The sequence below is a fragment of the Fukomys damarensis genome, unplaced genomic scaffold (genome assembly GCF_012274545.1).
Source record: "Fukomys damarensis isolate Sample0158 unplaced genomic scaffold, DMR_v1.0_HiC HiC_scaffold_34, whole genome shotgun sequence".
NCBI classification, from domain to species: Eukaryota; Metazoa; Chordata; class Mammalia; order Rodentia; family Bathyergidae; genus Fukomys; species Fukomys damarensis.
The window spans coordinates 23,804,829-23,829,347 of NW_022900946.1; the positions used below are offsets into that span (position 1 = coordinate 23,804,829).

General features: G+C 53.7%; 2 protein-coding genes across 4 annotated transcripts in view; one reads left to right on the forward strand and one right to left on the reverse strand.

The window, feature by feature from the left end:
* Nucleotides 1-6,501, forward strand: part of Arvcf (ARVCF delta catenin family member) — a 41,746-nt gene extending 35,245 nt beyond the window's left edge. Inside the window, 10 exon segments of the mRNA XM_010620709.3 lie at nt 597-668; nt 2,062-2,189; nt 2,405-2,555; nt 2,751-2,949; nt 3,029-3,140; nt 3,234-3,324; nt 3,665-3,718; nt 4,025-4,110; nt 4,667-4,786; nt 5,469-6,501. Coding sequence (XP_010619011.1) covers nt 597-668; nt 2,062-2,189; nt 2,405-2,555; nt 2,751-2,949; nt 3,029-3,140; nt 3,234-3,324; nt 3,665-3,718; nt 4,025-4,110; nt 4,667-4,774 — 1,001 coding nt within the window. The 3' untranslated portion in view covers nt 4,775-4,786; nt 5,469-6,501.
* A 189-nt stretch (nt 6,502-6,690) lies between these two features.
* Comt (catechol-O-methyltransferase) lies at nt 6,691-24,225 on the reverse strand. 3 transcript variants are annotated; one of them, XM_010620707.3, is made up of 5 exons: nt 24,097-24,225; nt 13,055-13,340; nt 11,854-12,047; nt 11,213-11,344; nt 6,691-7,503 (listed from the first exon to the last, which is right to left on the reverse strand). In XM_010620707.3, exons 2-5 carry the CDS (start codon nt 13,338-13,340, stop codon nt 7,306-7,308), a joined length of 810 nt encoding a protein of 269 aa, XP_010619009.1. In that variant the 5' UTR covers nt 24,097-24,225; the 3' UTR covers nt 6,691-7,305. The 3 variants fall into 3 exon arrangements, with proteins under 3 accessions (XP_010619009.1, XP_010619010.1, XP_010619008.1); XM_010620708.3 differs by lacking the exon at nt 24,097-24,225 and adding an exon at nt 19,219-20,067; XM_010620706.3 differs by lacking the exon at nt 24,097-24,225 and adding an exon at nt 19,212-20,067.
* Nucleotides 24,226-24,519: the final 294 nt, after the last annotated feature.

Here is a 24,519-nt window from a genome sequence, read left to right on the forward strand (position 1 = left end):
CCAGGTCATCTCAACCCACCTTGCAGCCTTCCAGAGTTGCCTCAGCTGAGATTTGGGTGGTGGCTGGAGACAGCTCACTGTTGTGGAGGAATGCAAGTGTTTTATGGGCTGCTTTGGTGCTTAGCATGGATGTGAGGGTTCTCCTGCCTAGTAGAGGCTGGCTCGTGTTTTCCCTTTGTATTAGACTCTCAGTCCCAACCCTGCCTTGCTGTGACCCCAATAAGTGCCGTCCTTGTCAACTCTGAGTCTGCTCTACCTGCCACCCAGCCTGGGCTCCTGGTTCCCTCACTTTACAGGTCTGGCAGCCACAGAGGAGCTGTGAGTCTGTTAGAGCTCCTAGCACCTGACGGGACAGGAGCCCCAGGTGCTCAGGACAGGGCCAAGAGGCCCCCAGGCCCCACTTGTACCACTGCCCTGTGCTGGCACAGGTTGCCTGCCTGAACTCTGAGAATGATGCTCTTCCCTGGGCCTTTTGATGCCCAGAGCTGGTCACCAGGATGCTCTTTGGGCTCTGGACAGGGGAGAGCTGTGCTTACCCCCTCCATACATTGTTGCTTCCTACGGAGTCTTCCTCATCTGCCACCCTTCCATTCCAGGGAAGAAGGATAGTGAGATGGACCGGAACTTTGACACGCTGGACCTGCCCAAGAGAACTGAGGCTGCCAAAGGTGAGCGGGCAGAGGCAGAACCAGCACCAGTCGGAGTGCTTGGGTCCGGCACCAGCCCGGGGGTGAGGTTCTGTGCCATCAGGGTCAGACCTATACATGTGGGTTCTCTGGCAGGTGGTCCAGGCCTGGTCCCTCCTGAGGTTCAGAATCAGGGTCAGTGCTTCGGGTCTTTTCAGGCAAGGTGGGCTCTCGCTCCGTTATCAGCAGGGGGGACGTGGACCAGTTGGAGGGAGGAACCCAGCGAAGGCCGGTCCTCGGTGTCACTCAGAGCTGGGGCTGGGAGCCAGGAGGTCCTGGGCATTTCAGGCACGGAGGCAGGGGCAGGTGACTCATTTCCCCTGTTCCCTGTGTTCTGGGCTCCTAAGATGCACTGGAAACCAGCCTGAGACAGAGAACTTCCACGGAAGGGCCCAGCCAGCCCTGCCAGTCAGAATAGCTCAGATGCCGCCGAGAGGGGTGGAGGACCCAGCGTGGGAGGCCTGTGACGTGTTCCGGGCGGACCTGTGCAGACGTCCCGAGAGGGGACTGTGCTTGGGGAATCTGTGGAGTAGGAAGCCCAGCCAGCTAGAATGGAGAGAGCCTGGGGCATGGGGAGTAGGGAGCTGGATGGGACGGGTGGGAGGGCAGGGGAGAGGGAGGCGATGTCTTAAGCCAGGCACAAGCCGCCTAGTGGGAGCAGCAGGCATGGAGGGCTGCCTGGGCCCACATCTTTGGAATCCTATGCAGGGCACTATCTTTGCTCAGCCATGCCATGCAACCAGGCTTGGCCTCAAAGGCTAGGAGCCTGGACTGGTTGCCCGCAAGGGCAGCCGCTGTTGCTAGGCCTTGGCTGCAGGCTCAGTCAGGTGAAGGCGGTCCCTCTTGCCAGGGAAGAAAAGACCTATTGTTTTCTTTAAATTCTTTGATTGGTACATTTTAGGTATGAAGTGCATCCATCACTGGGAACTGGTGCCTTTACATGCTGTATCTTGGTTCTTATTTTCTCCCCATTCCCCTGCCCTCCCTTCAATCCCTCAGGGAAAGACCAATTGCTAGAGGCTTCAGCTGTATGCTTGGGGGGGGGGTCCTGTTGTAAGGGAGTGGTCCAGTTGCTGCCTCCTCCTGCACCCAGGGCTTTCCTGAATGCTAAGGCTGCTAGTCCCAATTCTTTGGCAGCAGGGTTGAAGAAGGGCCCTCACAGGAACCCATCGCTAAGCCTCAGTTTACTCCTCTGTGAAATGGGAACGCTTTTGCCTTTGGGTGGCTGTAAGAGAGGACTACACTGGTAATAAACGTGCCCTTACTACTCTACGTCCATCTTGGCCCCAGCTCTGGGAGTGCTGTGGGTAGGGGTGAGGAATTGAAGCGAGAGGAGAATTTGGATGGTCATGGGCTGTGGTTGCCCCGTGTCCAGGCTTTGAGCTGCTGTATCAGCCCGAGGTGGTACGTCTCTACCTCTCCCTCCTTACGGAGAGCCGGAACTTCAACACCCTGGAGGCTGCTGCTGGTGCTTTACAAAACCTCAGTGCCGGGAACTGGATGGTGAGGGCCAGGTCTGGTGGGGAGGGCACGAACTGGACCGAGGGAATTCTAGGCTCCTGTTGTGCGGCCTGTAGCCCCTGCTTAGGCTGTTGGGGAGGCAGGGGGCACCGTGGTGCCCTTCTTGGATCCGGTGGAGGTGTCCTGGAGCTGCTGGGGTAGGGTTTTGTGCTGCCCGACCCTCACAGCAGCATACTGCTCTGCCCCCACCGTCACAGTGGGCCACATACATCCGTGCCACGGTGCGCAAGGAGCGCGGGCTGCCGGTGCTGGTGGAGCTGCTGCAGTCGGAGACGGACAAAGTGGTGCGTGCTGTGGCCATCGCACTGCGCAACCTCTCACTGGACCGGCGCAACAAAGACCTCATAGGTGAGGGCCCTGGAAGGGCCAGGTTGGGGCTGCTCCAGTGGTTCAGGGCTGCAGGCCCCGCACTCATGGCTTGCATCCCCCTGGTCTTGTCCCCACGTTTTCAGAGACTCCCTCTGTGGCGCCTGTTGCCTGACCCTTGTGCTTTCCTATGGGGTGGGGCACGGGTGTGACCTAACGCCTGCCCCTGCCCCTCAGGGAGCTATGCCCTGGCTGAGCTCGTGCGGAACGTGCGCAGTGCACAAGCCCCTCCACATCCCGGGGCCCGCTTGGAGGAGGACACGGTGGTGGCCGTGCTCAACACCATCCACGAGATCGTGTCTGGTAGCCTGGACAACGTGCGCTCGCTCCTGCAGGCCCACGGTGTGCCGGCGCTGGTGGCGCTGGTGGCAGCCAGGTGGGTGGGGGCGGGCCGGGGTGGGGCAAGGGCGCGTGAGGTGGGGCTGGCCACTGACCCCGCCCCTGGCCTCCTGCAGCCCGTCAGTTCGCGAGGCGAAGGCAGCCTCGCATGTGCTGCAGACCGTGTGGAGCTACAAGGAGCTGCGCAGTGCCCTGCAGAGGGATGGCTGGACCAAGGCACGCTTCCAGGTGTGGCTCTTCCCGCCTTGCCACTCTCACGTTGCCGGCTTGGGTCTCCAAGGAAGGCCTCTGACCTTACCTCCTATCTGTATTTTGCCTCAGTCAGCTGCTACCACCCCCAAGGGCCCCAAGGGAGCACAGAGTCCTGGGGGCTTCGACGACAGCACACTGCCCCTGGTGGACAAGAGCCTTGGTGAGTACAGGCAGCATTCTGTCTATTCCTGAGCTCAAGAGCAGGTTTCCAGTAGTGATGGTAACCAGGGGGTGGGCATGGCTAAGATGCTAAGATGGCTCCAAGGTTGAGGGCCCTCTCCCTGATTGCGGCCTTCTGGGTACTCCATTTTCGTAGCATCTGATGGGTGCCGAGCTGGGGGGTGGCTTCCAGGACACAGACGTTGGGCAGAAGAATGCAAAGACACTCGTGACAGAGGGCACCTGGCGTTACTGAGGCCAGTCTGGTGGTGGGTTTGTGTGCCCTAGTCCCACTCCACCCTGCCCGCTGCTTGCAATCAGCCTCCTGCTCTGCCTTGCAGATGGTGAGAAGGCGGGCAGCCGGGATGTGATCCCCATGGACGCACTTGGCCCAGGTGAGAGCAGGTGTGCAGGCCTGTTCCCTGCTCAGGAGGGGTGGGCCGGGAGGGCCTGCGGTCCTATGGGGTGTGTTTGTGATAGGAAGGCATTCCAAGGAGGTGCTGCTTGGAGAAGAGACTTGGTTCACAGGCGCTCAGGGAGTGAGGCAGGGTGGTGAGGCTGGCTCCAGGACAGAGTATGTGTGGACTCCGCAATAGCCACCTGTTCCAGGGTCTGCTCTGTCTGGGCTGAGGAGATCACCTGTTCCTACGGTGCAACACCTCAGAGCTCTCTTCACAGCCCCACCCTACCCCATTCCACAGACGGATACTCTACTGTGGAGCAGAGAGAGCGGAGGGCCCTGGGCAGCAGCTCTGCAGGGGAGGCCTCTGAGAAGGAACCATTAAAAGTAAGCGGCCATGAGCAGGTTCCCTGGGAGGCTTTGGGTCTAGAGCTTGCCCAAAGAGTAGCCGGGCGGTGTTGAGTGTGATCTGGGACGGCACTCACTGTGGGGCAGCGGGGCCGTGAGACCTTGCCCAGGAAACAGCCCTCGTATCAGTCAGCCTGTGAGCACTGATTGCGAGGAAGCGGGCAGGGAACAGAGTTCCCCTGCTGCACTGCAGAGGACCAGAGAGCCCGAGCGAGCAGGTATTCACACTTCTCTGTATGCATGTGTGTGGGCAGGGTGCCTGCCGTAGTTCACCGGGAGGACAGCACCCGCTACCTGCTCTGTGCCAACCCCCTGGCTTCATGCACGGGCCTCTGTGTGCGTCTTTGTGCCACCCAAGCCTGTGTGAGCCACACCAGCTCAGCTCTCTTGTGCTTCCTTGGCAGGATCGATCTTTACAGCAGTGCCCTGGCCCCATTGACTAGCCCAGCCTTGCCCTTTACCTGCAACTAACTTGCTTTGTTCTGCCTCTAATGTCCTGCTGCTCGCCCACCCACCCACTGCCCATGTGCTGCAGCCCGACCCCAGCAGGAAGGCCCCTCCTCCCGGGCCCAACAGGCCTGCGGTCAGGCTGGTGGACGCCGTGGGGGACTCTAAGCCTCAGCCTGTTGACTCCTGGGTCTAGTTTGCATGCCTGGTACGTTTTCTCGTCTGGTGGTTCCCTTGTCTGGTTGTTCATCCATTTTCCCTGGGCAGGGGCTTCTCGTTAATCTCTGCTGCTTGCATGTTCTGCTCTCCTTGTGTGCTCCCCAGCAAGCCCAGCAGGCCGAAGTGCTCATCGTAGGCAAGGTCAGAGGTCCTCAGGGCTCACAGCCCTATCCTATGCACTGTGAGATCAGGCACCATTCCCTAGCCCTTCAAACACCCCTAGCACAGGGCTCTACGAGGGTTGGCCCAGGCAGGGAGGCTTTGGAGGCAGCAAGGTGGAGGTCAGCCTCTGCTTACCCCTTCCACTCTGGAAGGCCTGTGGATGGGTGGGACCCTCGAGCAGAGGGAACCTGCACTGAGCCCCTTCTGGCTAGGGCCATCATGGCTGCCCCACTGCATCTGTCCAGAACCTCAGTAACCTCCAGGACTGAGCTCCAATGGTGGTCAAGTGAGTCAAGATTTGCCTTGGTGTCAAGTCACTTGGGGTTGCCCTAACCTCCTAAAGGTTTAACCCACCCAACCCTTGACCTACAGCAGCTGGAGCTCTTTATCCACATCTCCTTCAGTGTGGCCTGTGGAAGCAGTTGCCCTGTCTGTCTGTTGCCCTGCCCCACTCTGCTGCCCTTTCCTGTGTGTGTGACTGCAGGGTCCACCTTTCCCTCCCTCTGCAGGGCCCGGGTTCAGCCATTTGTCCTTAGAGATTGGATCACCAGGAGAAGGGCCATCCTGGGCAGACCCTGTCGTGGAGCTTGGAGCCCTCTGGTGGCAGGGGTTGGCGGAGCCTGCTGCCCTGAGCCAGGCCGGGATTCTCTGCATACTCTCCTCTCCCTCCGTCCCTCCGCTCTCCTGACCTACTCCTAGGCCTGTTAGCTGTTTGATGACCTGGCGCTGTGTGTGAGTGGGTGGGAGAATGTCGGGCCGGGGCCCAGGGAGGCATTAGGGGAGGGAGCCTGGCTTTGCTCCGGCAGAATAGGAGAGAGTATACCCTGTGTGCAAGTGCCCCGAGGAGCAAAAGACTGGGGAAGGAGATCCCGGGGATAGGCGGCCAGGCAGGGAGGGTCTTGGGTGAGGCAGTTGAATTCCAAGCGGATCCCCTGGCCAGGGCCCCGCCCCACATGGCAGGCTGACCATGGGCAGCTTGGGGCTGCTCTACGAGGGTTGGCCCAGGCAGGGAGGCTTTGGAGGCAGCAAGGTGGGGGTCAGCCTCTGCTTACCCCTTCCACCCTTGGAGTCCTGGATGGGTGGGACCCTCGAGCAGAGGGAACCTGCACTGAGCCCCTTCTGGCTAGGGCCATCATGGCTGCCCCACTGCATCTGTCCAGAACCTCAGTAACCTCCAGGACTGAGCTCCAGCGGTGGCAGGAGACTGCTGTTCAGTGCCTGCTGTTTGTGACTTAAAAACAGAAAAAAAACACTGATAAAAAGCATTTAAAATGAAACCAAAATAAGATTGTATTGGTAAACATCTAAATTTTTGTAAGAAAATTTAAAAATTAAAAAAAGGAACAAAGGAACTTCTTGTCTCCCTCGTCACCGTCCTACTTAAAATCCGCCCGGCCCCTCTCTTGATGCTGACAGTGAAGGGTGGGGAATTGGGCAGAGACAAACCCCAAGTTGCAGTCTGCTGTGACCAGCAGGCGCCGACCCTTGGGCTTCTCCCCACATCTGGGCCCAGAGGAGTGGGCTGGCTTCTGGGTGGTCAGCTGGCCCTGAGCCGAGACCAAGGTCTCAGTCAGTGTCGGTCCAGACTAGAAACTGGACTCCTGCTGGGGCCCTGGAGACTATCTGAGGGGGTCAGCAGTCTACCTAGGTAGTAAAGGTGGGATCAAAAGCGTGTGTCACCATGCCGAGCTTTAAACGTTTTAGTATGTAAGATTATTACAGTTAGCTGAGTTCAGTAAAGAAGTTATGACTTTATTCTTAAAAGGTAGAAAATCCAGTCAGAAGTGTGACGTGAGTTAGTAGTAGGTACTGTCACCGAGACACTGCTGGCGCCTGTTAACAGCAAACCTCTAGGATAGCCTGAGTGTGAGCCCAGCAGTTTCCAGATGTTTGCAGTCTCCTCACCCTTTCTGAGCTAATGGATCTGTCAGTGCCTGCGGACCTACCCATGTACGCACCCTTTAGAATTCCATTTGCCAGTTAGTGAGACTCTCATTGGCTCTCCTCTAGTTTTTTGTTATTTTTTGCAGTGCTAGGGGCTTGGGCCTAGTGCCTCAGGCTTACTAGCCAGTGTTCTACCAATGAGCTGTCTCTGACCCCTTCGCTCAGTCTGTATCAGCAGGTATTGCCCAGATGTATTGCAGTGGTTCTGCACGGTGAGCTCCCTACACTTTGACGTGCGCCAGCGTGTGACAGTTTGGAAGTGAAACACACAAGGTCAGCCCGAGCAAGGCTCAGGCCCGAAGTACGCTTTACATTTAAGGAAAGACCCTGGAATCACAGACACGAACTCAGCAGGAACATGTCCGTCTCATCTTTCTGAATCAGACTTGGCAGGGTGGTCCGTTAAGGCCCTGGGCTGCCTTGGCCTTTGTAGACAGCCTTCTCCAGGCCATCCACCACCTGCATGTACTCCAGGTAAGAGCTATAGTGTGTGCATTCAAAGCTGCTGCTCCCACGGACATAGGCCAGGAATTCTGGCGCTCCCGGGACAATGACATTGTCAGCCAGAAGAACCGTCCCCTTCCGCAACAGGCCGCATTCCTGCAGAGGACAGATGAGGCGAGAGGGTTACAGTGCCTAGCGAGTCTACCCCAGACAGGTGCTTCCCCCGGATGCGGCTCTGCACACGAGCCTGTGTCCAGCACAGGTGCTGGGGTCTTCTCTGCAGAGCAGCCACTACAGCTAAGGGCTGTGCTAACTTTGTGTGTCCTCTGGACCATCGGAGCCATGAGGACAAGGGCCTTTTGCTCTCCCATTTACTTCTGTTTTTGTGGTAGTAAGGATCAAACCCAGGGCCTTGTGTATGCTGGGCAAGTGCTCTGCCACTGGGCAATACCTCAGCTTCACCCCTGTGTCCGTCCCCACCCACCGGGACAGTAGGTGGCGCACGGCATTTGCTTGAGTGGAGAAGGCGGCGGGGCCAGTGCGCGGCCAGTGTCCCGTTGGCACTTGGTGCTCGGTACCTAGGCACCGGCAAGGGGTAAGTTCTGGGGTCTTGGGCTGCTACTGTGGTCACTAAGGTGAGATCTAGCCTGCCTAGGGTGACTTTCCAAGTTTGCGGGGGCAGGGCCCACGTTTCCACTGACAAGCTGCCCTGGGGGGCCTGCTCTGGACAGCCCCAAGCTCCTGCATTTGCAGAGTCCTGTTTTCCGCTGGAGACACACTAGGGTTCCTGGGCCTGGGCTCTGTTCAGAAGGAAGAAGTCATTGGACGTGGTACGACAGGCCATGACCCCTAGGGCCCACTGTCGGGGGAGAAACGCATAGGCAAGCTGCCTGTCTAAGCCGGGAGGTAAATTTGCTTATATCACAAAAAAATAATAGAGGAACCTTCACAGGAAGTGTGTCCTGGTGGGGAGGGGCTTTGGGAGCAAGGGCCGCCCTTGTCTTGGGATGGAGTTGACTTTGGAGGTGTCCCCCATCATAAAAGTTAAAGTAATCTCAAACATCAAAAGCGAACTTGAGTGATCTGGGGATGTAGCTCAGTGATAGAGCACTTGCCTAGCATGTAGAAGGCCCCGCGTTCCATCCCCAACACTGGAAAAAAAATGTGATCTGGGTGTCTCAAATCATGGGCAGCGGGGATCTTAAAAGCACTGGTGTTTAACTCTGTGCCTTACTCTAGACAGTCATACAGTGCTCTGCCTGGGGGCAGGGGGAGTCGCTTCCAAGCAGTGAGCTTTGGGAGAAATCTGAGGGAGCTATAGGGACCCTGTGGGAAATGAAGCTCTGAGGTCAAAGGACAATTTCACATTCCCCGATTTGAACAGGAAGTATCTCTGTGAATTGCAATATATTATTTCCTCATAAGAAAAGCTGAAAATACTGGCTGAAAAAACAGAATGAAGACCTGCTCAGCATGAGGGCACAGATTCCCAGAACCCGAGAGGGGACTCGCTCCACATCTGGAGCAGGAAATGTACAATATGAGGAGGGCGTATGGGTCCCCAAACTCTTACAGTCAGCCAGGGACTAGGGATCCAGCTTCAGGAGGCACAATTTGGCTACCAGTTAAGACTACTGACCCTAACATTCCATTAGTTCTGGACCAGGGATTCAGCTCAGTGGCACCTTGCCTGCCTTGCAAGCACAAAGTCCTGAGTTTTATTCCCAATACCAAAAAAAATTCCATTAGTTCCTCAAGTCAGAAAGAAGTGTTGGTCACCTTGGCAGGGTGCTAGGGACCCACTGTTCCTTAGGAAACTCATCTGAGGGGGTAGAAGGCAGCTCCTACCCTGCTTGTCCTCAGATCACCTGAGCCTCCTGAGGGACCACTGGGGCTACCTGGAGAATTCTGGCTGAAAGCACACTGGCGTCTGAGCCGGCCCATGGCGTCATACAGTGGGGTAGGAGGGAACAGAGCCTTGTAGGCTGGGTGGTTTCAAACTGTCCACCATGCTGGTGACTCCTCCGTTCACATGTGGAGGCTCATTCTGCCCGTGGACAGGGCTAGGCTTGGTAATGCCAACAGAGTACGGCAGCGGTGACAGTATTAGGTCATTAAAAAGGCACCAAGCCTTCTTTGGTCCATTCCTGCCCATCCTTTGTGCTATGAGGACACTAAAGCAGCCCTATGAAGACACCTGTGTGACAGGGCTGGTGGCCTCCTGAAGTAGCCATCGAATTCTGAATTACCACCTGGCTCTACGCCCCTTAACTCTTACTCCTCTGATGACCAGAAAGCCGAGGAACAGAGTGGGTGGCTGGGTATCCACAGTGCCAGGCTGGCCTGGACAAGCCAGGGGGTAGTGAGCCCCAGTTGTGGGTCTGCAAGCATGTTTTAAACATACGGCCATTTCCAGTTTTAAAACTACAGCTATTCCAACTCATGCCTTCTCTTCTTTTGAGATAATTACAGTTTTGAACCAGCACTGAGAAAACTATTAGTTTCCTAGTTACTGAACTGCAATATTTGCTGCTCTTCTAAAAGCAGGCTCCTGTAATTATCAGAGGCAGTAAAAGCTGCTGAAATCCACTCCTGTGACACCAACCCTCCGTCCAGGTGCAGCCGTCTGTTCTCTGCCTATTTCCAGGTTCATAGACCCTTGCTATGGCGAGCCTCCCTCTACCCGAGAGAAGTCCCCATGACTGTCCTGACCTGGTCTACAGGTCTTCTTTCTACCCTACTCCTTCGCCCTGCCTGTCCCCTTGGCCAAAGCAGGTTCTCAGTTCTAGCTGCTAGCCTCAGACTCCCCTGTTTTGAGTCTCAGGGCTCATACCTCTAAAATGGGTCTAGGGTTGGGTGTAGTAGTGCACACCTATAATTCCTACATTTGGGAAGCTGAGGCAGGATGGTCACTGCAAGTGTGAGGCCAGCCTGGGTTATGTGAATTCAAGCCCAGCCTGAACTACACAGCAAGACTTTGCCTCAAAAAAAGTGGGGGGTGGGAGGGGCTGGGTCCTCTGATTCACCTTCCCCGGTCACCCACCTTACTCTACCAGACCAACAAAAGTCCTAGAAGACTGCTCACCCCACCCTCACCTGCTCAAAGCCCTCCATGCCCCAACTGTTTCTGTTGCTAGGGCATTCTGTGCCCCTTCACACCCACCAGACCTCTGCCTGTGCTGGTTTCTCGGCCATGTCCTGGCCACAGTGGCACTGCCCTCCCATGGCTGAGCCATTCGCATTCAGGGTCTCGCTGCACACAGGAGGGGTCCCAACTCCTGTGACAGCTGTAGGTCATGATGCCAGACAGATGAGGAGCTAGCTGCTCAGTGTCCCCTTTTTGGCCACCAGGGAGGGACGAGTTAGTGTGTCCCGAATGCCACTCATTAAGTGTTAGTCCATTAGGGCCTGCCCAATGCCCCAAGCCCTAGTCACTCTGAGTGAGGACGACTCCGGCCACTGCTGGGGTCTTGGCCAGGTGAGGTAGGGAGAGCAGCAGCGCTGAGGTCTGGGAAGAGTCTGAGGGGCTGAGGGGCTGTGCAGCAGAAGCCTCAGGAGAGGAGTCCAGGACACACCTCGCACTGCACCAGCGCCAGCTGTGCCCAGTCTGGGCTCTGCGTGGCTCCGGAGCTGCTCTGTGTCCTTGGCCCTCTGCCCTCTGGCTAGGCACTCTGGCTCGGGCTGCTCATCCCACCGCATGGCAGCACTGTGCACTCAAATTCCCGACAGGCCGGGCTACCTGGCTGCTGGCCCCTGGCCCACATTCCCGCCCCAAACCTTTTCTCCCATTTCTATCCAGGGCCTCCGTGGCTGTTACGGTTCAGACCACAATAGGATCTAGAGGGGCGAGGCAGGTGTGCCTCACCTCCAGGAGATGGGTGTCTGGCAAGTAGCGGTCTTTCCAGTGGTCGAGGAAGACCATGTCCAGCGTGTCCACACCATACTTCGTCTTCATTTGGGGGATGAGCTCGTGGGACGCCCCAAGCAGGATGGTGACCTGGAACAGTGTTCTGTTAGTGCCACCCCGACAGGAACACAGGAGCCCCGGCTTGCCTGGACACCCACACATATACTCCCCCGTGGTTTATTCTGAGGCTACGGGGAGTCTGGTCTGCACTCTGCTCCTGCCCCCACAAGTGCCGCTGGTTCCTTCTTTAACCTTAAGCACCAAGAGGCCCGGCCACACTTGGCGCTCAGTGTTCTGTTTTGGGGTTTTATTTGTATTTATTGTCGGTTTTCTTTTTTGGAGTACAAGGGACTGGACCTAGGACCTTCGTACTTGGCTATATCTCCAGCCCTTCTTAATTTCTATTTTGAGACAGGCTCATGTTAATTCGAGTTGCCCAGGCTGGGCTCAGATTTACAGTCCTCCTGCTTCAGCCTCCCAGAGTGCACAACTTCATCTGGCTGGCTGCTCAGTTTCTGAACTGAGTTCGGGTGTGACCCGCTCGCCTCCTCTGGGCCTGCCTGTGTTCGCATCTGTCACCCGGCTCAGGCATACCACACCTTGTCCTGCAGGCCCGCGAAGTCCAGCATCTGCTGGGCAATGGCGGCGAAGTTGGGGTTGATCTCCATGGTGAACAACCGCCCACCGGCTGGCAGAAGGCGGGCTATGCGCACAGCTGAGTAGCCGCAGTAGGCGCCCAGCTCCAGCACCAGGGAGGGGCCGAGCTCCTGAATCACGGCATCCATGATCTTACCTGTGGGGTGTTTGGGGCGTGAGTGCGGTGGACAGAGGGGAACTCAGCAGCTTCGTCCTTTCTGCAGCAACCCTCCTTTGTCCTCATCCCCTTACCATCGCTAAAAGGGTCTCTCTCCTTTTGGGGGTGGGGGTTGAGAGGGTTTCAATATGTACTTCGGGCTGACTTTGCACTTGACCTCCAGCGATCCTCCTGCCTCAGCCCCAAGTGCTGGGATTACAGGCATGGGCCACCATGGCTGACAGAGCTCTAAAGACCTGGCCCCCACTGTGCACACCCGTGGAGCTCCCATGGGCCTCCATCTCTGCACACACCAGTCTTCTCTTTTCTACTCTCCCCCGGCCCCCGTTCTGGGGATCGAACTCAGGACCTTGTGCTTGTGACACACGTGGTGCCGCTGAGCTAAATCCCGGCCCTCTTTTTTCTACTCTTGCTGGCTCCCTCAGTGTTATGGGCTCCAAGAGGACTGGAAAGGGCCTGCCCACAGGAGCCAGGCCGGGGTAGGGGTGCAGCACGGGTAGGCTTCCGTCCAGGCCAGAGTCCAAGGAGAGGGGGCGGGCCTCGGAGAACCTGCCTCACTGGTTCCCAGCCAGGTCCCAGTCACAGAGGCAGAAGTCAAGGGGAACTACACCACGCTCCTCATACCCAGTGAGTGTGGGGTCTACATGGAGCCCTGTGGACGAGTCCTGAGGAGTCACCAGGGACCACGTCTGCAGAGACGTCCCTAGCAGGATTCTGAAGAGCCTAATTCCAACCCCCAAGTCCCTGGACAATGGCCTCAATCACCAGGGACAAAGCACATTTTGTCAAATCTTCCTCCTTCCCCTCCGGGACAGCAGTCTGGGCAGAGCTCTACAGTGGGTACCCAGGTCTCCGGATAGTCTTGGCCTGGCCTGTGGCTCAAGCTCCCGAGGAGCCCGGCACTCGCTTCCCAGCTGCCCCCTGGTAACAGCACTCTCTTGTAAGGCCGCTGCTGCCCTGCCCCGTCCACTGGCCAGGCCACTCACCTTTCTTGTTGCCCACGTTCATGGCCCACTCTTTCTGTGAGCAGTAGGTGTCAATGGCTTCCAGCACGCTCTGGGGGTCCCCAGGCTTCGCATGCTGCTGCACGTGGTGCAGAATGCGCTGTTCCTTAGTGTCTCCCATAGCCAGATTTTTGACTGGCCGCAGAATGAACTCGTAATAATATATGATTAACAGGCCCCAGCCCCAGCGTCTTAATATTAGCAAGAAGGCCAGTAGTGCGATGACCAGTGAGACAGCTGCCAACGGCAGAGGTGAGGTCACCAGCATCTGCAGGGCAGGGGTGGAGCACAGAACAAGAAAAACAAGGTAGACAGGAGTTTGCAGAAGGGGAGGGGAGCGGGGAATGACAGAGGCTTAAGTATTCTCTAGGCCCTCGGTTTGGTGGTACCGTCCACACCCCTGTGCTTATATGGAGGGCTAAGATTCAGAGCTGTCAGCTGCATGCCTCAGTTTCCCTACTGGGTCAGAACCAGGTGAGCCAGCCTCCCCACACCCTCCAGCGCCTGTGGGTGGACAGAGCAGGTGTACGCGTAACACCTGTGGTTGTGCATTGAAGCCTGTCGGGGCAACTCCGTGCCCTGGTGCTTTCTCAGTGACAGAGTTAAAGTCAGGCCTTCTCAGAATGTGCCAAACCGGCACAGGGTTACTTAAACCGGAAGAGGAAGTGAGTGCAGGCAGGACAGGTGGTCTTTTTCTACCCACAGCAGGCTAGAAAGATTTCTTGAGAATGGTGTTCTCCTAGTGCCAAGGCAGAAAAATGGCCTTAATCATTAGAGACCTAGTCGCTCAGGCCACGATGAACTTGAATAAATCAATTTGAAATAACCCTTATCTTCACTAGCTTCTCCCCGACCCAATATATCTCTAAGTGACCTTCCTAAAATTTACTGCCCTAGTCCAGAGATTTGTCTTAGTCCTCACAAAGTTACTGCTCTTTGTAACACATCTTTCTTTGACCATTTCTTCAGGGCTTATGATCACTTGAAAATCCCCAAGTTCATGTAAAATTAATAACATTTGCATTTTTTTCTGGTACTGGGTTTTGAACCCAGGACCCTAATACTGAGCTACATTCCCATCCCTTTTTTACTTTCTATTTTGAGATGGGGTCTTGCTAAGTCACTAAGTTGCCCAGGGTGGGCTTGAACTTTCGATCCTACTGCCTCAGCCTCCCTTTAAAGGCCTACGCCAACATACCCAGCTTTTCTCGTCACTCAGCCCTGTATTCCTCGGGTTCCTAGATGCAATCACAGAGCCTGCAGGGGAATTATAGGAGAATACAGGCATCTCCTCCTCCCTTAAAGTTTAGATGGGGGCAGGGGGGTCCTCTGCCCTAGGCGAGGTAGGATAGGAGATAGTTTCGGCCCACAGACCCTCTAAATCCATACATTAGGGATAGGATATAGCTCAGTAGTAAAGCACTTGCTTAGCAATATATGAGGCCCTGGATGGTCACCAACAATCAAAACAACAAAAAACAGAACAAAAAAAACCCACTCGGTGTGTGAGGGCAGGACTCAGTCAGATAGAAGCCAGGGGACTCCAGCTGGCCTGGAGCCGAGTTCACAATGTTCAAAGGAGGCAAACCCATGATGCAGGCAAGACTGTAAAGTGGGAAAGGACACAAGAGGAACTTGGGGTCCTGCTCTCCAGGGAGCCTGTTGGAGGGCAGTCTTGGGACTCCCAGCCCATGGCGGCTGGGGAGGGAGGACACTCGAGAGTCAAAGCAGCAGCTGGACAGGAGCGTGAAGGCCCTCCCCAGTGGGGTCAGTGACTCCTGGGGAGCCCAGGCCACGTGGCCTACTCACACACGCAGAGTGGACTGTGATCAGCAGGCCCTCTCCGCCCACTGGCAACACGGCTGACTCATCACTGGGGCTGCTTCCTCGCCTGGCTCCTACCCGTTAGTGTCAAGAAAGCTCTAGACCACCTGTCCGAGCCCAGCGGCCAAGTGGAAGGAATTTGGATGATCAGTAATATAAACCATAATCTGGGATGACCAGGGTCCAGCTATCTGAGCCCCTCCCCGGAGGCCAGCCTTGTTTGCTCGTCCCTGTTCAGACAAAGGCACCGAGTCACCTCTTCAACCTCAGAAGGGACCGCAGGAGGCCTCGGAGAGGTAGTGGGACGTCACCTGGAGTGACTGCCGACTGGGAACACAGGGCACAGTCTCTCCGGTGTTCCTGTGCGCACTGCCCTGTGGATTACAGTGGCACCTGTGCCAGCACCCTGTGGAAAGCAAAAGGGAGGGACCACTTTGCTCAGGAGAGCCGCTCATACACCTGGCGGTGACAGAGAAGACCGAGGCGTAGTCTCAAGGAGCACATAGAATCCATAAGAGAGGTGATCAGAAAGAACAGTGGGCCACCACGGCCAATGTGCAGCTTACAGGAGAAGGCCAAAGGCTTGCAGCCCAGGCAGCCAAGAGAACAGGGTGCAGGTCTCAGAGTCAGGCGTCTTAGTGAGCGGTGGCCCCGCCTGTGGTTGGCCCTGGGTCCTGCCCATACCTGCAGGGGTAGAATCATGCCATCTCCACAGCTCAGTGTCTACTGCTAGGAGTTCTAGGTCCTGCGTAGTGGCAGAGCACCATGATTCCTGCAGGGCAGGGCTGCCGTGGCCGTGAGGCATGAGAGGAGATGGCAGAGGAGGTAGAGCAGTCTCTGCTGGGAGGAAGGAGAGCAGGGAGAGGCAGTGCAGAGGGCCTTTCCATGTTGCTCTTTTCTTCATGACTGGGATTTCCTAACACACATCTGTGTTGCTTTATTTATCTATTATCCATTATTTTAATCTATTGACTACTAGGAATAGTATTTGAGTGGTGAGATGATGGGCAATTTTGTTTTGTTCTCTATTAAAAAATGAGGAAGTCAGGCATGGAGATAGGCACGGTGGCATGTGCCTATAAACCTAGCACTCTGGGAGGCTGAGGCAGGAGGATCGCAAAATTAAGTCTCACCTGGACAGCTTACTGAGACCCTGTCTCAAAATTAAAAGTGAAAACAAAACAAAAAAGCCTGGGATCTAACTCAGGGCAAAGGCCCTAGGTTCAATCCCCAGGACCACAAAAAAGGGAGGACTAGGGTGTAGCTCAGTGGTACAGCACTTGCTAACATGCCTGAAACCCTGAGTTCAATTCCCAGTACCACAAAACAAAAATCTAGGAACTGTTAGAAATTAATATAAAAAATATTTGCTGTTATGCTTAAATAGCAAATTACTTGATGGACCCTAGAGTTCTCAACTGTAAATTTCAATCCCTATAACACTGACTTGTTTTAAGAATTTCAAGCTGGGCATGATGGTGGCACACACCTGTAATCCCAGCACTCGGGAGGCTGAGGCAGGAGATCGCTGTGAGTTCGAGACCCGCCTGGGCTACCTAGTGAGTTCCAGGTCAGTCTCAACCACATAGTGAGACCCTGTCTCAAAACAACCAAAAAAAAAAAAAAAGAAAATAATTTGACTTGTGCAGCAACCACGTCATTCAGGGTCTGGTGGAAGGGAGCAGAGGGGAAGAGCCACGCCTGCAGGCGATGGCCGCTGAAGCCCCTTCCTCCTTCTTAAGAGGGGACTGCTGGTAGAACAGACCAGGCTCCCCAGACAGGCTGGAGTGGACACATGCTGACCCGCCCCACCCGGGCCCCATGCCCACTTCCCGCCAAGCCCCTCTCTGCCTTCCTGGGCAAGGGGCATAGGGACTCACTCAAGCCCGGTATCCCCAGTGCAGCTTCCTGTGTTGAAAGGTGGATTCCTGGGCCCAGGCAGGGCCGGGGTAAGGAGCTCACTTCCTGCCTCCACCTGAACCGAGTCCCGGGATTCTCCTGTGAGGGTGAGGCACTGACACCCGGAGTCCAGGAACTGCCTGCCACAGCCTTGCCCCCTTTCTTGAGGGGCTCCCCGAGTGCAGGGTCCCACTGCTCCCGGACAGCCTCCTCTGTTTTGCCCAGCTGTGGGGAGAAGAGGGGGTAGGGCCCATCCCTGGACGGACACTGCCCAGCCACCGCCTGGAGTTCGGCCGAACAAAGGAAACTGCAAGTGAGGCAGCTGGGGGTGGGGTGGAGGGGTCCTAAAACCAGAGCCTAAAGAAAACCATGTGGAAACTTGTGAAAGGAACCGTCAGAGCTGTGCACATGCTCCTCTCCTTGGATTTCTGCCCTCCTAACCTCCGTGGAGAAACTGAACAGTTCCTCTTGTTTTGAGTCCCCTCTACCACAACTCTGGGCCCACAATGGGTGCACTATGGGGATTAAGTGCTCAGGAGCTCTGGATTGGGCCGTGACAGGGGCCACCACGGATTACACCTTTACGTGCTGATCATGATTGCATGAAATATTAAGGAAGATACCAACAAATGAAACAGAAGGCTGAAATACTGTCAAGATGACGCTTCCCAGAGAACCCTTCTAATTTAATGCAAACTGTATGAAAATCCCAAGGGCATGTTTTGCAGAAATAGAGAAACTATCCTAAAAAAATCCTATGCAGCTAGACCCATAGACACACACCTGTAATCCCAGTATTTGGGAGGCTGAGGCAGGAGGATCACTACAAGTTCAAGGCCAGCCTGGGCTACAAAGTTCAAGAGCAGCCTTAACTACTTAGCAAAACCCTATGTCCAAAAAAAAAAAAAAAAAAAAATCCTAGGGAATCTCAAGGGACTCTGAATAGCCAATCTTGAAAAAAAGCAAAGTTGGAGGACTATGTGAAATAAAAACACAAGCTTAAATATTACATGGTTTCTCTTATATGAGAAGTCCAAAGTATAAATAAATCAAAAAGCAAAATAAATACAGGTAATAGGAGACAGGAAGAGGGATCTTTTGCAAATGGGAAGGGGACCAAGCAGGAGGGAGAAGGTGACAAAAAATTAAAACATTATGTACTCATACCAACTCCCCGTGATGAATGTAATTATTATGTACTGCGAATATGTAGTAATAGAAATAAAAATTTTTAAAAGTTGGAGGACTAACACTTTTTTATTTAAAGCTCACAAGAAAGCTACAGTAATTAAAACAGTGTGGTACTGACATAAAGACAGATATACAAACCAGAGGAATAGAATTGAGAGTCTAGAAATAAACCTTCATGTCTATAATCAAATGATTTTTGACAAGGGTGCCAAGACAATCTGTGAAAAAGAAATTACACTATGAACAAAAAATTACACTATATACAAAAAATTCTAAAAACAACAAGACACCTCAAAATGGATCAAAGACCTGCTGACATTAATAGCTAGAACTGCCAAGTATGGTGGCACATGCCTGTAATTCTGCCACTCAGGAGGCTGAGGCAGGAAGATTGCTGCAAGTTTGAGGTTCTCCTGGGCCACATAGTGAGTTCAAGGCCGGCCTGAACTACATAATGAGACTGTTAAAAAAACAAAACCTGTAAAGCTTGAAAGAAAATATGAAAGTAAAAGTAAATGATCTTGGATTTGGATTTGGCAAAACATAGGCATCAAAGAAAAATAAGCTGGATTTCATTAAAATTAAAAACTTTTGGGCATCCAAGGACACTATCAAGAGAGGGAAAGTGTAACCCACACAATGGGACAAAATATTTGCAAATCAAATCTGATGAGGTTCAAGATCCAGAACATATAGTCTGTAACCCCAGCACTCAGGAGGCTGAGGCAGGAGGATCACTGAGAGTTCGAAGCCAACCTGGGCTACATAGTGAGTTCAGGGCCAGCGTGAACTACACAGGGAGACTCACCTACAAAGGGAGAAAGCAGGGACTCAACCTGACACTGTTCACTCACGATCCCAGCACACTGCCATAACAGCCCAGAGGTGAGTGATGTCATTACTGTTACTCAGCTGTGATGATACAGAAAATGATTTCTGAGCCCCCAGAGGGTTTTCCTGCCACTAACAAAGAGCCACCCCCAGCTCGAACCCTCCCACACCTACCACACAACCTCCTTCGTTATCCTTTGTTCTCAGGGAGTCTCTGTATCCAGTATACATTTTGATCAGATCATGTCAACTAAATGTGACTTCCTCAACCAATGAACTGATCTTAAATGGCTTGCTTCCACCTTCCCCCAACCCACATAAACCCTGCTCACTGCCAGCTCTGGGCTGATTGCTTTGTGGAGAAATCCCCAGTCTGCCAGTGTAATAAACTTGCCTCTAACCTCCAGGTTTGTTTGGATTCTTCTTGGTCCGATCTTGCTATACCACTAAAAGCGGCCACACTGTAAATCTGCGGTTACAGTGACACAAATGAACTTCAAGATATTACGCCAGTGAGATAAGCCAGATACAGAAGGACAAACACTGCTAGATTTCACATTCATGGAATGCCTCCAAAGGCAGATCCACAGAGACAGAGATTAGGGGTTACCAGAGAGGCTGAAGGGAGGAGAGTAGGGGGATTATTGCGTAATGGGTGCAGAATCTCTGTTTGGGATGATAAAAATGTTCTGTAAATTCTGGTAAAGGTTACATAATGTGGTAAATGTCTGATGACAAAAGAAAAATTCGCAAAGTGTTGTCCTAATTTATTTATAAAGGTCACAGTGTAGGAGAGAGAAGAAGATACAGTTAACCGCTAACAGCTCACTGCTAGCAAAATCCACAAAAATACCCAGTATGTGGAAACCGGAACTAAGGGTGTGGCTCGGGTAGGGCCTGCGCTTAGCACATGTGACACCTTGAAATCTGGGCCCCAGTACTGTCCCCCAACAAAAGAAATCCCTGAATGTTGCACCCTTGATTTCAACCCCATCATTGCTGGTCAGCAGTGCACTTTTAACTTCAATTCAGGAGCAGTAAGCACCTCTCCTCACAGACTAGACTCTCTTACCCGGAATTCTCCCGCTGTGAATTAACCCACCCTTCCTGTCTGTGACCAATGTAGATTACGGTGCTTTCTTCCCCGAAGGTTACTGGGGTAGGGGAAATTGGGGATTGAGCCTAAGGCTTTGGCACTGAGCTGTTTTATTTTTTGAGGCAAGGTCTCACTAAGTTGCCTGGGCTGGACTTGACCTGGTAATCCTCCTGTCTCGGCCTCCCAGAGTGCTGGGGTTACAGGTGTATACCACCACACCTGGCTCTTCCCCAAAGTTATGAAGAAAGCTCTTTTCCAGTGGACATTTCTTAACTGTTACGTGGTGCTGGTGCTGGGAGTGGGGGAATTTGTCCCCAGTCTTCACTTCCCTTTTTCTGGCCAGCATCTGAAATGGCTCAATAAACGCTTCTATTTTCACAGTTCCCTTGGGGAGTCTAGGCTTAACATTCCAATGAGTTGTACGCTTAGAAATGGTACATTAGGGCCGGGGATTTGGCTCAGTGGTTCTGCCACCTGTCTCTCAAGCACAAAGACCCGAGTTTGATCCCTGGTACCAAAAAAAAAAAAAAAAAAAAAAAAAAAGAAGGTCAATTATAAGTACTGTCTATTTTAAAACAAATGAGTTCAGCTCTTGCCTCACATGTGGAAGGTCCTGGGTTCATTCCCAGCCCAGCAGAAAAAGAAGAAAAGAAAAGCAGTGGTGGGACAAACAATTTAAAAACAAACCCTACACGGGCCCGCTTTTCTCCATAAAGGAGAAAGGGACGCGCCATTCCTGAGGAGGAAGCAGGACTCAGAAAACCACCGCCGCTTCCAGCTCCCCACGGAACCCAGGCACCCAGGGCGGCGAGTGCTGTCTGCTGCCTGTCGCCCACCCAGCCTGTACCCACTGGTGCAGTGTGCCCCTGGAAGGGATGCACACCTCCCTTGCTTAGCAGGGGAAGCAGCCGCCTTTATCATAGCTGAATCTGCCCACCTCAAGCTCTTCCTTGGCATGAGCCTTTGCCATGTGCATCGAGCGGCAAGAAGGGATGGGTCACAGCCATTTCTGCACGGATGGCACACAGATCTGAGCAAAGGGCTACAAGAGCATTCCAGCACCATCCCCTTTCTTGCCATAAGCCCACTGAGGTAGTCTCTCTCCAAGACCAAACTCCAAACTGTGACCTCCACTGTCTCCCTTAACCATTTGTCCTCAAGACCTAAAAGAGGCAATCAATATGCCTAGCAATGGGCCAGGCAAGGCATAATGGCATATGCCTGTCTCAAACAAACAAACAAAAAAGCCTGACAGTTAGCAGAGGGTGGTGGCAATACTGGCCTGTGTTTATAGTCCCAACTACTTGGGAGGCTGAGGCAAAAGGATCACCTGAGCCTAGGAGTTCAAGGCCAGCCTGAGCAACACAGTGAGGCTCCATCTGAAAAAAAAAAACAACAAAAAAGCTTTGGATGGAGGCCCCCAGCCACCCTCGGGTTAAGTTAGGATGGGTCACTGACACCCTGGGCTGATGTTCTGCAAACCTTGTGGTAAAGTGTTTTGCTACATCCAGGCTAACACAGTCAAACTTCACCAAGGCCTGCCTTCTTCCGCACCTGGACAGGGTGGGGCGAAGGCCTCCTATGTAGATGTAGGATGGTCAGGACAAGCACACTACGTGGAACTTCCTGGGTGGTGGGTTCAGGGCACCTAAGTCACTGCTCCTGCAAGTCTGTGTTTTCCCAGGCCTAAGGGGTGCTCAGGGTAGAGTTTTCCTGTGCTCCATGTCCACCAAAGACCCTCAGAGGTATTAGCTTGTCTGTGTGACCGCCACCCCCGCCAGGGCCACCTCTGCTGTATCCCACCTTTTGGGTGCCTCCAGTCACTGTCGTCAAAAGAAAGGAGCTGCAGGAATGGAGCGGAGATGCTGTGCACGCCAATGGCACTTGCACTTTTTCTGTATACACCGGTGTCCGCCAGGCCACTGCTGTCTTTTCCAATGTAGAGGTCTTGGATCTGGATGGGGGTTTGGCCAGGGACTGCTGCACTTTACCAGCTGCCTCCGCCCTCACTTGCTAGTTCCACGAGCAGTGTCTCCTCAAGACTGGCAAAATGTAGACAGAGGCTGAGAGAAGAGCCTCAAAGGCAGCTCTGGGAGGCAGGGGAGCCCCAAGCTCAGCCTTAGGAGGGTCATGGGACTTGGCTCTAAGCCTCTTTCCTCCTCTGTAAAATGAATGATCACCTCAGGTCTCCAGCACGGTGGGCGATTTAATGACGGAGTGAGACCCCATTTCAAAGTGAAATATTTACGAATGGATGGGAATGTAGTTTCATGTGAAGGCCCTGGGCTCAAAACCCTGCACTGATTGAAAAAGGAACATGAAGAAAGAAGAAAAAGAAGGGGAAAGGGGGCAGGGGAAGAGGGGAAGAAGGCAGAACTACTCTTGGCCAACTTAAAGTCAGTAGTTTTGGAGGTCACACAGTTGGGAAACACACGAGCTTCCTGTAGACAGTACCCTTGATGTGAGGGTTAGGACAACAGCTATCTGGGTTACTTCCCAGAGACTTGAAGGCCACTACTGTGAAAACACTCTTCATGTGAGTCTACAGAAATCTAAGGGGTGACTAAACTGGGATAAGTTTGACCTCTGTCTTCATATTGTGTCTCTCCTCTGCTACATCTTGAGCCTTGGGTCAGATTTTACTCAGCTCTGCATGTAGAACTGTTGATCATTTAAAAATGTCCAAAACTTAACAAAGGTCAGCTTGCACTACTGCTCTATCGGAGCCAATGTGTCTCTGGCCCCCTTTTCTGCCCTTACTCTTGTGCTAGTTTAGAAGCTACAAAAGCCTAAATACCCGAAGTTCTTTGGTCCTTTCTCAGATCCATGAGGCCAGTCCACCTCAAGGTCACATTCCCTCACACCAGCCCAAATTCCCCATCCCAGGGAGGATGACCCTCAGGTTCTAAGGCCAGGATGTTTTGCTCAGGATGATAGCATGAGATATTCAAAATTCAACAGCTTCAAGGAAAATTCTACTGTTACTACCCAGTGGTCCAAGACGCTCACAAGAAAACAGGGCTGGGGGATTTAGCTCAGTGACTCTGTGCCTGCCTCACAAGAGCAAAGTCCTGAGTTCAATGCACACACACACACACAGACACACCCCCCCACGCCCTTGTACCACAGGAAAAGAAAGAAAGAAAGACAGAATCTCTTGGAACCATGCCCCTGACCAATAGAAAACATCAGACTTCAGCCACCTCAACAAAGCAATAAAAGTCTGTTCTCTTTGTTCTAGAAGCAGCAGCTTGGTCACAGTCTAGAGTGCTACGTCCTTTCAGCCAGTCTCACTTTGGCCGAAGCCCCTTTCTCTCCCAATAAAGCCTGCCCTCTTCAGAAGTGTGTGCGTTGCAGTATGTGGCCCAGTCTTGGACCAGGGTCAAAAGATCACAACGTCCGGTAATAGTTGCTAAGAGAGTCCCTGTTTATTACAGCCAACAGTTAAAAATAGGTCCCCTGACTCCCAACTTCTGTGAGAGGATGGGAGTCTAACTTCGCTAAGCCCCAGAAGCAAACCTAGATGTGCTTCCCTCGGACCAACCCTGTCTCTAATTTTTGTAGTTGCGTGTTTCCTTGACACTATTGTACCTCATTCCTCTGAAACACTCAGTCCCTCTGCACAAAATGGAGCTCAGTTCTTTCCCCTACTGTCAGTAGTTCCTAAATCTGTTTTTTCCACTTTAACCAATGCCTGGATATGTTTCTCTGCAACCTGCTGCCCTCCTCCCTGAGCCCCCCTGGTATTCAGTCTGTTTCTGTTGTACCTCAGGTTTGGAGCTTTTTCTTTCACAATAAAAAGCAACAGGACCCCGAATTCGCGGGCCGGAAGAAATCCAAATGCCATCTGTTAGGAGAGGTCTGGGGCGACTTCCACCTTCTCCGTCATTCTCACATAGGGGTGAGGTCTCTGCATTATCACCTAGACTCAGCGTGGAAGGCCCCGGGCCCCTTCCTGAGGAGGCAGCCATTTTGTACAAAGAAAAGGCCCTGGGGTACACCTCAAAACCTCCAAAAGCAACACTGTTGGGGAGATCACTGAACCCCTCTGAACCCGAGGCACCACAGATCAGCCCCCCACCCCACCCCCAGAATCCCGAAACTTCTTAGCTCTAATCCCAGCCCAGGACCCAAGTGGGACCCTGCCCGCCAGAGGTCAGGTCTGGTTGTCCCACACTCTCACCAGATGCTACTTCAGGGGCAGGCCAGCCCTCCAGGCCTGGATTGGCACCCAACGCAGGAAGCCCGCATGGAGCCCCCTCGTTCTAGCACAGATCTTCAATGCCCTCACCAAAGAAGTACCGTGACCTGCCCTAGTCCTGGGGCGCTCCCCCTCTCCCGCTAAGATCGCTTCACAATTGCCCATCCTGAGCCGCTCCCATCCCGAACTCCTCCGCCTCTGTCAGATCCTCGGCCAAATCGGGAGACGCCCCCACACCCGGTCCCCCCGGCCGCCTGGAGGCCGCGTCCCTTCACACTGGCCCAAATTCCCCCGCCCAGGCAGGATGCCGCTAGGGTTCTAAGATCCGGGCCGAAGGCCAGACTCCCCACGCCGTCGGAACGCGGGAGAGCTCGCCCGCCCGCTGCCACCAGCCGGCGCACTCAC